The sequence below is a fragment of the Hyalella azteca genome, unplaced genomic scaffold, assembly GCF_000764305.2.
Source record: "Hyalella azteca isolate HAZT.00-mixed unplaced genomic scaffold, Hazt_2.0.2 contig385, whole genome shotgun sequence".
NCBI classification, from domain to species: domain Eukaryota; kingdom Metazoa; phylum Arthropoda; class Malacostraca; order Amphipoda; family Hyalellidae; genus Hyalella; species Hyalella azteca.
Window position 1 is genome coordinate 180,092 of NW_025930738.1, and position 12,354 is coordinate 192,445.

General features: G+C 39.9%; 1 protein-coding gene and 1 long non-coding RNA gene across 2 annotated transcripts in view; both read left to right on the forward strand.

Moving 5' to 3' along the window:
* The first annotated feature begins 1,200 nt into the window (after window positions 1-1,200).
* LOC108673695 lies at window positions 1,201-3,117 on the forward strand. The gene is made up of 3 exons (XR_001930990.2): window positions 1,201-1,264; window positions 1,731-1,822; window positions 2,988-3,117. It is a non-coding gene; the product is annotated as an uncharacterized LOC108673695 (long non-coding RNA).
* Window positions 3,118-5,159: 2,042 nt separating this feature from the next.
* Window positions 5,160-12,354, forward strand: part of LOC108673683 (clotting factor B-like) — a 12,120-nt gene continuing 4,925 nt past the window's right edge. Inside the window, exons 1-3 of the mRNA XM_018161542.1 lie at window positions 5,160-5,173; window positions 6,115-6,292; window positions 6,504-6,603. Coding sequence (XP_018017031.1) covers window positions 5,160-5,173; window positions 6,115-6,292; window positions 6,504-6,603 — 292 coding nt within the window. The remainder of the gene's footprint in view (window positions 5,174-6,114; window positions 6,293-6,503; window positions 6,604-12,354) is intronic.

Below are 12,354 nucleotides of genomic sequence, written 5' to 3' on the forward strand. Positions count from 1 at the left end.
GAATTGATCCGTGGAAATTTATTCCCTGTGTTCCTCAGAGAGGATAAATTAATTCATTTTTGTCCAGCAGATATAATATTTTTTAATTATTTAGCGTATTCATATGTAACGGTGTACCTGAATTTACGTGCTTGCGACAAATTTTGAATAGAATAAAATATGAACTAATAGCTAATGAGTGCATGTATGTGCTCGTATTGCTTTTCTCAAATTAAATGGAAACGCAAAAATCAGAGAGTAATTCATAAAATAAAATTATTGGGTCTACTATGCATTTTATTTGATAATTGCTTGATGTATTTGTATGATGGCACCAGAATTCACGGCAATAATTGTATAATAAATACACAAAATGCGTGTACAGAAAAAAATCGCGGCTACGATTGAACAAAACGCAGCAGAGCAACGAACTTCTGAAGGTTTGATAGAAACTAAACTTTTTTAGATGTCGGTATAATTAAAATTCCCCCATGTATATATATCGCCTCATTTTTTCCATACAATTTTGGTAATTGCATGTATCAGAAGACGCCGCTATTATCTAGGTTACTGACCGAGTTTTTTTTTTAATTTGTGATCGTTGCAAAGGGTAGACTTCAAATAACTCTCTTGGGCAAAGTTCCATGGGGCAAAACCATGAGAGTTCATTTATCAAATAAGATCGTCTCTGCGAGACGAGGCGGCCACATTGATATAACTTAAATAATCAAATAGAGGCCCTAGCTAGGAGGATCGAGGCTCTTTATATTTAAGAGGGAATCTCACATTTCTCAATGTCGATAATCGGTCCATATTACGACGAACAAAAAATTCTCCGACTGCCTACCGGCATTGAGCTCATTCACCACGACAGTGCGCTCGTTTTAGTAAAAAAAAATAAACATCACAACTGACGAAAGTGTACACCAATCGTTAATATGCTCACAATAAATCGCTTCTTTGGTGAAGTTTTCATGGATTTTTAGTGCTTCAATAGCGCGCAGGCTCTGTTTGTTGACGCAGCCTGCGATGGAGTCAATCAATCTATATAATATACTAGTACAATAGTTCGAAATTATTATGCGTCTTGCTAGTTGACAGCAGTTCAAAAACTATCATCGGAGGTATTTGATCTTGGTTCATATTATTACTCTTAATATTAAAATAAAAATTGATTCAATTTAAATGTTGAAGGTCATAAATGAAAATTTTACAGAAAGACTCATAGATGGAACGAGAGGGAACCTTCAGCGCAAAACTGTACCTGCTCCGCCTAACGAGCCTCGTGAGTGTTAATGATCTTATTTAAACGTTGTTGCGCTTGATAGTCGGATCGTCTATGTTCTCATGAGAAGCTAAGGAATAAATTTCTCAAATAAAAGTTTTACAAATTTTTTCGATGATTCACATTTATTATAGGTATCACAGTGAATAAGGAGCGATTGTGCTACCTGTATTATTTCAAGAATATTAATCTGCATAAAGCTTGTAATTGCGATTAGTAAAATTGTGAGGTTGTGAGATATTTAATCCATCAAATCCATGAAACAGTTACGATATAAAAATTTGTATAATGTCGACATATTTAATATTGGACACTTTAAGTGCCGGTCATTCTTGTTCGTAATATTAGTTCATGACAATGTGCAGGTTAGAAAACGCGATCCACTATACATTTCGTTAAAACGCATAATTGATTTCCCTAAGTAATGAGATATTTGTTATTTCTCTTGCTTCTGTACATGTCACAGTTTGCGGTGTTCTTAGTCCTTTGCATGGGCGACGCAAAAGATCTCCAACAACAGCCGGAGGGCAGGATGCACAGGACAACTCTCTCGGAACAGTGCGTATAACATATGTCTGCATGTTGACCTATTTAGATACATGGAGAGCTATTCGAGTTAAAATAACAGGGCATGAATTCCCTCGGAGCCACATTCATCTGAACGCATTTAATGCAACGATCTTTACTGACAGTTCTCACTGGTACAACCATGAGCAATTTGAACGGAACGTTATTTGAATTTGTCGCTTGTTGTTTGAAAGATTACTTCATTGAAGTGTGAGAGACTTCGGTTATAATGTAGTAAATTTTTACAATAAAAATGCTTCTGTAATTTAAACCACGGATTTTTATGTACTCTAAACCAAAGAATGTGTTGTAGATTCATGTACTCTAAACCCAAGACTCAGGCCGCCTTAGCTCCAGGTCACAGCTTTATGCCACTTAAGGATCGAATCATAGAACAAGTTTCCTCGATAAATCCGGTCCCTTGCTCGGCCTTAGTTTCGATCCAGGAGTTAACTGCTCGCCCGCTGTTTTTCTACAGAGCAATAACTATTTTTTCTTTCAAACCAGAATTAAATCGTACTGAGCACAGGTATGAGGAATCTCCCTTATAAAGTGATGTGGGTCGTTTGGTGAGCTTTTCTCTGGGAAGATTTTAGAGATTTTATCTATAGAGGCGGCTCGTTATGACTCAGGGCTGACAGACATATTTTGTATTTTACACAGAGGGTGTTTTTTGCGATCGATCAAGAAATTCGGAACGAAAACTTACGCTCTGAATGGTGTATCGCATCATAAGTCTTGTTCACACGGTGCTCGGTGACAACAACAAGTGTTTTTTTTTCTGACCTATTTCTATGCTCCTGATGGAACCAATGTCATCAGTCATTTCATTGTGTCTGTCTTGAGCTTTCACGTAGAATAGATTGTCGCCTGAAGTACACACTCCGTCCACCTCGCCGATAAGCCTGTCAGAAATGTATATGTTGCCATTTTTAGCGCATTTTCTCATTTATGGAATAGATGCACTATTGTGCTCGCCATGTCTGCCGTCTGTCTGTCCGTCTGTTAGTCGGTCTGTCCGTCTATCTGTCCGTCCGTGACTTCACGTTTTCGTCGACGAGAAAATGCGCTCTCTGTCACTCACCGCAGTGAGTACTGAGTTATGTTTTTTCTCTTAATTTCAATTCTGTTAAAAAATAATGCCAATCCTTTTCAGAGAGTGAAGCGGTCTCCAAGAAAATTTTCCGACGATGGTGACAGCAAATTAGCGAAACAACTAGGAGATTTCCCTATTATAGTTGGAGTGACTGGGGGCTTCGATGCTCACGAGAACGGACATCCGTGGATGGTAGGTGAGGTAATGAACGCTTTAATGTGTTCATGAGTACTATGTTTATCAGTCATACTATGTTTATGAGTGTTGTGTCAACCATATCTCCCGTATAAAAATATAATTATAAGTTCAAAATATTAGTATCATTTGTATTAATTGGCGGTAAGAATTATCTTTGCCTAAAATCCTGAGACCCTTTGCATGGTCGGCATCACGATCCCATTTATGCCAGGTTGGCGGTTGAGGTAAAAAGCCCGGTAGAGTGTGGAGCGAGCAATGAAATTTTCTGGTAAATGTGACTGAGGATATCATCAGTCGACTGTACGGACGTAATGCATACCTTGTAGGAAAAAAATATTAAGAAACTTTGCTCCTGGACAAAACATTATTGATGGAATTCTAGGTTGAATTGAATGAAATTATTAGTAATGCTATTACAAGTGGAACATGCTAATAATATTCACGAATGTAAACATGGCGAGTTACACTTCTATAAAGAAGAAAATTTTTCATCCAATTAGAAAAATTGTATCGTCAATTTTAAAATTTATTAGAAGCTTCATATGTAGTTACAATTTTTGTTTACAGCACAACTGATTACATCAGCAATTATTTCCGACATTCTGATCTTTGTTTTCTGCAATAAAGGCACATTATGTATTACATAATGCGTTATATCTAAAACAATACTAGTACGACGTGACCGTACGTGACGAGAAAAGCCGTTTTCGGGCAGCCACCTGAAATATTCCACTTGTCTCGCAGATTCGGGTGCGAACGGCCACTGTTTCGGTCGCAAACTTTAGCTTTAAGTCTACTGAATATATGACTATACTCAACTATATGATTTGATACGCATATATAGTCATAAGTGAGTGATTTTTAAGTCAGAAGCAGCACTGTACACTTTGATCATGTGCGTGAGTGACATTTTCATAGAGTCTTGCTTAATTTTCAGCGGCAACCTGTTCACGTATTAGGGAAACTTTTACCTTCATCCTGGTTCCAACGTTGCCACGTAAATTCAATCGTGCATTTTCTGAGCTGCTACGATCTAGCGTCAGCGGTTTCCTACCTGACGTCTGTCGCTTTGCCTGACGTCTGTCGCCTTCAATATTTTGTTTGGAATGGCCTAAGGAATGATTTCAAATCTCATTTAGTTAGCATAACCAAAAAATGTAAACCTTCTATCCAGGAAATCAATGAAAACATATTTGAAGCATCCGAACGTTACGTCGGACAAATCGAGCAGAAGCGCGTCAAATCAGGCAAGGATGCTGTGAGACCGCACAGACCTAAAGATGCACCAGTCGATGCGACCGTTATGGCTGCTGATTGATGTCCGCGTCCACACGACGTGTAACCTGTGTTCTCATGACAGGAAGCGCGCTGACGATTCATTACCTACTTGCCCGACTTACGATTCTCCTAAAAAGAAAATCGATAAGTTGAGGCTAATGAACGCTTGTGCTAAGTGTAGTTTTGCTAATCAGTAATCACACTACCAACAATTGTAAATTTAAGTTCAAGTCACCTTGCCGTCATTGCAATGGTAACCACATGTCATACCTATGCATTAAAACCTCTTCTAACATTCCTCCAAGTACTTCACAGGCGCCCAAGCGACCGGTGATAGAAACTCTGACTGGAATTTGACAGGTGGAGTTGTTACGGGAGAGCGGGTAACTATTAATAAATATGACAGAGCTGCCTCAACGCTCAATGTCCCCGGGCAGGAGATGCTACTGGTAACGAAGGATGACGCATACAATAAGACCTACTAAGGAACAAGAATAAAATTCAACCCGAAATTTTATTCAATCTAAACAAGAAACTTGGAAAAATATAAATACTAACTACCTACTTCATCGGCTACTTAACTAAAAAACATTTATTCAAATAGTCGACCCGCGACAATTCTAAAACCTATTGACCTTTACACAAAACTGAACACGAGACGCGCCGACTTCCTGAGAGCCGCGTATCTCTTTCAGGGGAAGCCCTAATACATTAACGGGCCACCCCAAGCGGCACAGACACCGGGCCTAGAACACGATGGCTCGACCCAGGCAAGCCTAGGGGGGTCACGCCTCCACGAGGAACTTCAAGACTCTAGTTAACTNAGCACTATAAATACAGTGTTTGCTTGAGGTGCAGCTCAGTAACCCGCTTGGCGTGGTATGAGGAGGTGCGCATGTAGTCGCTCCCACCATCCTTGAGTGGAATCAAGCTCCAGAAACGTTTAGTTTTTTTCGTATCCTTGCTACCTTGAGTGCCTATTACGATGCGGACGGGACTTTGTCGCGCTCTCCTGAACATTCACACTTATTGTCACGGCAAACCTATCTCCTACTAGTGCCATACTTTTAAAACTTGCTAAGTGAACGTAAGTACTTACGCTCTATTTTCTTGTCTATGATTGGTGGATTTTGCTTGAAAGGCCATCAATGATTGGCTGATGAACTTACGATCTCTTAACTTTTTTTGAAGGTATAGGCCCTAGAGTTTTGAAGCTACAGCGATGAGACATATACCATTCGATTTGTAAAGACCATACCTATCGAGTAACAAAGCCCCTTTTTAGATTTTTGCATAGTTTTGATTCAAAAAGAGGAGGGGAGGGGGGAAAATTTGAAGAAAATGAAAAGAAAACCGAAAAATGTGTGTAAAAAAATTAAGGCAAAAATAAACAATCGGGCTTCGTTACTCGATTGGTATGGTTTTTACGCATCGAATGATAAGCGTTTCAATGTTGTAGCTTGAAAACCCTAGGAGGAGATAGATTTCTACAGTACCCCCTTTTTTGTTTGTTTTCTATAAATTTCACGTTTTTTATTAATTTTTCGAAAAAATCATGCGAACAAAATGTTCTTGTACTTGTATTTTGGTTTTACATATATGAGTGATGTTTCAGAAAGATCCGTTAGTAAATGTGGAAGTTTTCCAGGAGGGTATACCCCCCCCTTAAATACTGAAATGACTTAAATAATAAACGGTTAATCCAACGCAGGCGACCTGACGTGGTTCGTCTTGCTGAGCACGACTACAACAACACCCTGGAAAGCATCGCCCACGAGGACCACAGGGTTGCTGACGTGGTGGTTCACCCCGGCTACCAAGAAGAGGGTACCTTCTCCTCCTACCACGACCTCGCGCTCATCAAAGTGGTGGACCGCATCAGACACAGAGTGCGCCGAGGCTACAAATTTGTTCTGTGTGATATGGTATATTTCGATAGATTTCAGACATTTTCTCACATGATCGCGTTATTCCGAAACCTGACTTCTGAGCAAGCGCTAGATTTACAATAAAATAAAAATGTTTAATGGCACAGAGCGTTAATTTATATTTTAAGTACATGAAAAGAACTCAGAACTCATCCACACACACTTCCGTCAGGAGGGCGTGATGCCAATATGTCTGCCGTGGGGTAATGTAGCCAGACGCATCCTCCATCACAACAACGTCACCATCACCGGTTGGGGCGCTAAAGTTTTTGGTAGGTCAAAAGTACCGTTCAGATACACGGCAGATCTGTTCGCTTTGAACCACGAGGCTTTGGTAAATTTTTGCAATAAATTTCCAGCTTGATGTGCTTCATGACCACACGTTCTGGAGTATAAGGTGAAATGCGACAGATTGTCAAACTTTACGAATCTACGCCCGCCGCTTTTGAGGCCGACTCTACCGCCTTTTTTTGATATTCAAATCAGTTACTGATTATGTTTTAAACTAATCTCGCGGCCTGTCGCATCTCCTCCTTAAATATTCACTCATTATAAAAGTTTCGCGAGGTTGATTTTCGCGAGTTTTTACAGGCTTACTCTATATACTCTTTTATTGATGGTTGCAAAATGAAGCAAGGCCATGTATTCTTTATCCGCCCAAGAAAAACCTGGTTGACAGTAATTTTGCATGATGCAAGAAAGCACAATACTGATCTACCAACAGAGATTATGTATTCAATTCTATTTTGCTTATGTGAAGTTGAGGACTTCCTCGTCCCTGGATATGCCTATGTGCCATCTTCGTCGCCCATCGTCTCTTAAGCAGTCAATAGTCAGGTCACCTCACCGCCATAGAACCTTGAATAACGTTGATCGTTACTACCGTGCACCTGCCCTCATTTGAGCCTGATGATGCAAAATGATGTTGATTGTTGAAAGCAAAAAGGGCATAGACGGATGATCCGGGAGCGTGCTCAAAACGTATCCAGTCGTCTCTTGAATGTCTCCAGGAAGAATTTCCTCCCTTCCTCTCAGTATAATCAGCAAGTCATTGCAGCAATCTTTTGATGATACATCAGTGCATTCACAAACGACTCATAGATTAGCTTCTGACTGTGTGGTGAANGTGGCCGTTCGACCGAGGGCTGGTTCGACGCACGGCTTAGATATGATTGTCCAGAAGTGTCGAAGGCCACGTTCCGGAAGGCAGGAATCATGATGGTCCATTGCATCCGGGCAGTGGTGGTCTTCGGCAGGCGACCCGCTCGGCGGACTTGCGTGAAAATATATACCGAATCTTCTCCTATGAAAACACTATACATCTTCCAAAATACTGAATCTTCTGTTCCTCTCATGGCAAATTATTGCGTATGGAAACATGTCCGTTTTCCCTTATTCTAATCTCTTGAAGGACGAGCATGCGTATTTCTTTTCAGTTCTTCGATAAGAAAGTAATTGTTTTTGGTGCATTAGGGTGACTCCGGAGGGCCCCTGGTGTACTTCGCATCAGACCACAAGGATGGAGTCTCTGTGTTGGGGGGCGTGGTGTCCCAAGGCTACGGCTGTGGACTTGAAGAATTCCCAGGCCTTTACGTACCTCTCTCCAATCCAGACTACCTTCAGTGGATCAAGGATGTAGCCTTCAGCGATAATTAAACATCTATATTGTGGCTATAGCGTGTTTAAAATTCTTTCCTGACGTTTGTATAGTTAATAATACTGAGAAAGGCACAATAATGACTTTGTCGTTAATTATTTAGAAAATTTACTTATAAGTAAAGATTTAAACTATATGCCCCGAGAGTAAAGAATTCTTTATGAACGGCATGTATAACTACGTATAAAATACAAACGCAGTGTTGCCATATTAAAGCTTCTAGTGAGAGTCTATTTCCGTTTGAAAATAGATTTTCCGATTGACTGAACATGAAGATAAAAATTCAATCATATGGTAAAGGCATGAAACTATAGCGGTCGCAATATTCGTAATATTTTTGCACCGAATCTGCATGCGAGGCGCAGCTCCACGGTCCTGAAATCTCAACGATTACCTATCACATGTCACAGGCTATCATGTCGAGGCAGCACCTTTATACAATTCAAAGCAAACCTACTCGTATGTAAAATAGTTGGATATTAATAGGCATTCTTAGCGCTTCCATATATGTTATTTTTCGATTATTGCAATGCATAGTATAGTTAGCTAACTAGTTCATTAAGCCATTTACAGCTAATTAACATACTGCAAGCCAACAGGTACAAGACCAGATTTAGTTGAGGAAGCAATAACACTGACTCCGTCTAACAAGAGGTCATTTTAGAACCAGTAAATAAATACCAGATGCACGAGCAATATTAACTCTTGTCAGACCGTATACTTTTACTAAGTTATTATTATACAGAGTTTAGCTTCAATTGTAACCTAGCTATGTTATCTGCCAAGGGTTTATAGATAACATTGCCCATATGTTGCCAGGTAAAAATCAGAAGAAGTTGAGACACAACGAACCTTGCGGTGAATTGACAATTCTGCCCAGTGGGGCTACGACATTCCAATAATAACCAGAATTTTTCATTAAATTTTAGAAATAAATGTGAGCGCAGGTGAAAAGAGCAGCGAGAGAGAAGGCGCCTTAAAAACAATTGCATGTTACACAGGAACCTAAAACTTGAGAATGAAGATATAATTCCTGCTAGAAGTGTGCGATTCGATTAAATAAAATTAAAAATTAATACATAATGACGTAGAAATGACAGCTGCAGAGCTCAAGCGTAATAAGATGTGGGCGACTACCGTGAAAGCCACTCCAGCATCCCTCAGCACCATGCATGCATTCACAAACATTTTAATCATACGTTAAAATGTGAGCAATAGTTATTACCATTTTCTCGTAGAAATTGGATTAAGACGTGCAACACGTATGTACACGCCAGGAAAAACTAACGTTCCGAAAAAAACACGAACACGGCATATCTTAATCTCAAGGCAAAATAGAATTTCGATGTAAGTGATAACATATGTCAAATTGTCAACTCGTTAACTTGTAAAAATTAAAGTAACCGAAATCGATAGCATATCACTAAACAAAATCTACCTTGGGAGTTGATAACTGTGTTAACATCATTCGTCACCAAAAATACATTCAACGGCAACCAATACCAAGAACACTACGTCAACAATTATAATCATCATCATTAAACCCACACAATCTGCAATTCTCGATATCAAAATTAGCTCTTGATTGATACTCAAACACAGCGGAATTTTACGAATAAAACTGAACATAAATTTCGAAGAAGAAAAACATGAACAATCACAAGCATGCTTTGAGGTTTACCTATTTAGTTTTAGATAAAAATTTCATTCGGAAGCAACAGCAATCTCGGACCATATACCATCATTAATAAAAAGGCTGGCCGGACCAACTTAGCACTTGGCAAAAATGTTGTCACATTCTTGTAGGATTGAGATGTTTACACTAAACAAAAACAGAGAGCAGGATGCCAAGTCAGAGGACATCGAAACAAAAATAATTTGAATGAATTTTTAACTTATCACTAACATGAATGAAGAGAATGATAAGTGTACAACCAAGATTATACGTATACTGAAACGGCAGTATTTAAAGTTTCTAATCGATTTTTGGCGAGACTAGTAACGAGCTACTGAACTGCAGTATTACATTGAACTTAACGTGTAAACAAGAGCTTGTTGGGAGGTATGCGCGACACAAGTCAGTGTTTAAAGAGACAAATCATATCTAAAAGACATCACGAGCTACTAAATTAACTCATCATGCAAGGGAAAGCTTGTTTGGTAGGTACGCGTGACACAGGTCAATGTTTTGAGAGACTAATCATAACATAAACTGAAGTCATTACGTGAGGGAGAGTTTGTTCTGTGGTACGCGCGACACAGGCCAATGTTTAGAGATTAATCATACACACAACTAAAGTTATCACGTGAGGGAAAGTTTATTGCGTCGTACGCGCGACACAGGCCAATGTTTAGAGACTAATCATAACTAAAACTGAAGTTATCACGCGAGGGAGAGTTTATTGCGTCGTACGCGCGACACAGGCCAATGTTTTGAGAGACTAATCATAACTAAAACTGAAGTTATCACGCGAGGGAGAGTTTATTGCGTCGTACGCGTGACACAGGTCAATGTTTAGAGACTAATCATACACAAAACTGAAGTTATCACGTGAGGGAGAGTTTGTTGTGTGGTAAGCGTGACACAGGTCAATGTTTTGAGAGACTAATCATAACATAAACTGAAGTTATCACGTGAGGGAGAGTTTGTTAGGAGGCATGTGGCCGCACTCGCCCAGCTGTCTGATGGAGACGCGGCCGTCCGGCCTGATCACGAGCATCGATTGTTCTGTGGTACGCGCGACACAGGCCAATGTTTTGAGAAACTAATAATAAACAAAAGTGAAGTTATCACGTGAGGGAGAGTTTGTTGTGTGGTAAGCGTGACACAGGTCAATGTTTATAGATACTAATCATGCACAAAACTGAAGTTATCACGTGAGGGAGAGTTTGTTGTGTAGTAAGCGTGACACAGGTCAATGTTTAGATATTAATCATACACAAAACTGAAGTCATCACGTGAGGGAGAGTTTGTTAGGAGGCATGTGGCCGCACTCGCCCAGCTGTCTGATGGAGACGCGGCCGTCCGGCCTGATCACGAGCATCGTCACAGAGCCGTTGTGGAGGCTCATTCGCAGCCAGCCTTCAGGCACGAACTGCAGCGCCCTGCGCACGTAAGGTAAACACATTGCTGACTCGTGAACATAAATTGGCATTTGGAATGCGAGGTGCGGTTACGAAAACACCTGCACATGACGTTTTTGATAGCATGCTACTTACACACAATCTACTCTTTAACACGTAAGATGTATACATCTACTTGATAACCCGGTGCCTGTGCAAGCGCGAGGTATTTGATAACGTTTCACTTGTACAAACAAGATGTATTACATAGCGCGTTACCTGCACATGTAATGCCCGTAACGCGTCGCCATCATACTACATATTTGATAACGGGTAATTGGCACACGATTTATTTGGTAATGACTCACCAGCCCACAAGTTATTACGGAACAATTCACTATATGCACACTTTGAATGCGATAACACGATATCTGCACACAAGGTATCTGGTATGCATAACCTGTAAAAAATGTATATGTAAATAATGTATATGTATGTAATGTACGCGGTGTAATGTACAACGCGTGCATGTAACACATAGCGTGTTACATGCTTGCGAGACACCTACTCGCATTAGGTAACGCACTATCTGCACATGATGCATTACATAACGCGTTACCTGCACATGATGTATTACATAACGCGTTACCTGCACATGATGTATTACATAACGTGTTACCTGCACATGATGTATTACATAACACGTTACCTGCACATGATGTATAACATAACGCTTTACCTGCACATGATGTATTATATAACGCGTTACCTGCACATGATGCATTACATAATGCGTTACCTGCACATAATGTATTACATAACGTGTTACCTGCACATGATGTATTACATAACGTGTTACCTGCACATGATGTATTACATAACATGTTACCTGCTCATGATGCATTACATAACGAGTTACCTGCACATGATGTATTACATAACGTGTTACCTGCACATGATGCATTACATAACGCGTTACCTGCACATGATGTATTACATAACGCGTTACCTGCACATGATGTATTACATAACGTGTTACCTGCGCATGATGTATTACATAACGCATTACCTGCACATGATGTATTACATAACGTGTTACCTGCACATGATGTATTACATAACGTGTTACCTGCACATGATGCATTACATAACATGTTACCTGCACATGATGCATTACATAACGCGTTACCTGCACATGATGTATTACATAACGCATTACCTGCACATGATGTATTACATAACGTGTTACCTGCGCATGATGTATTACATAACGCATTACCTGCACATGATGTATTACATAACG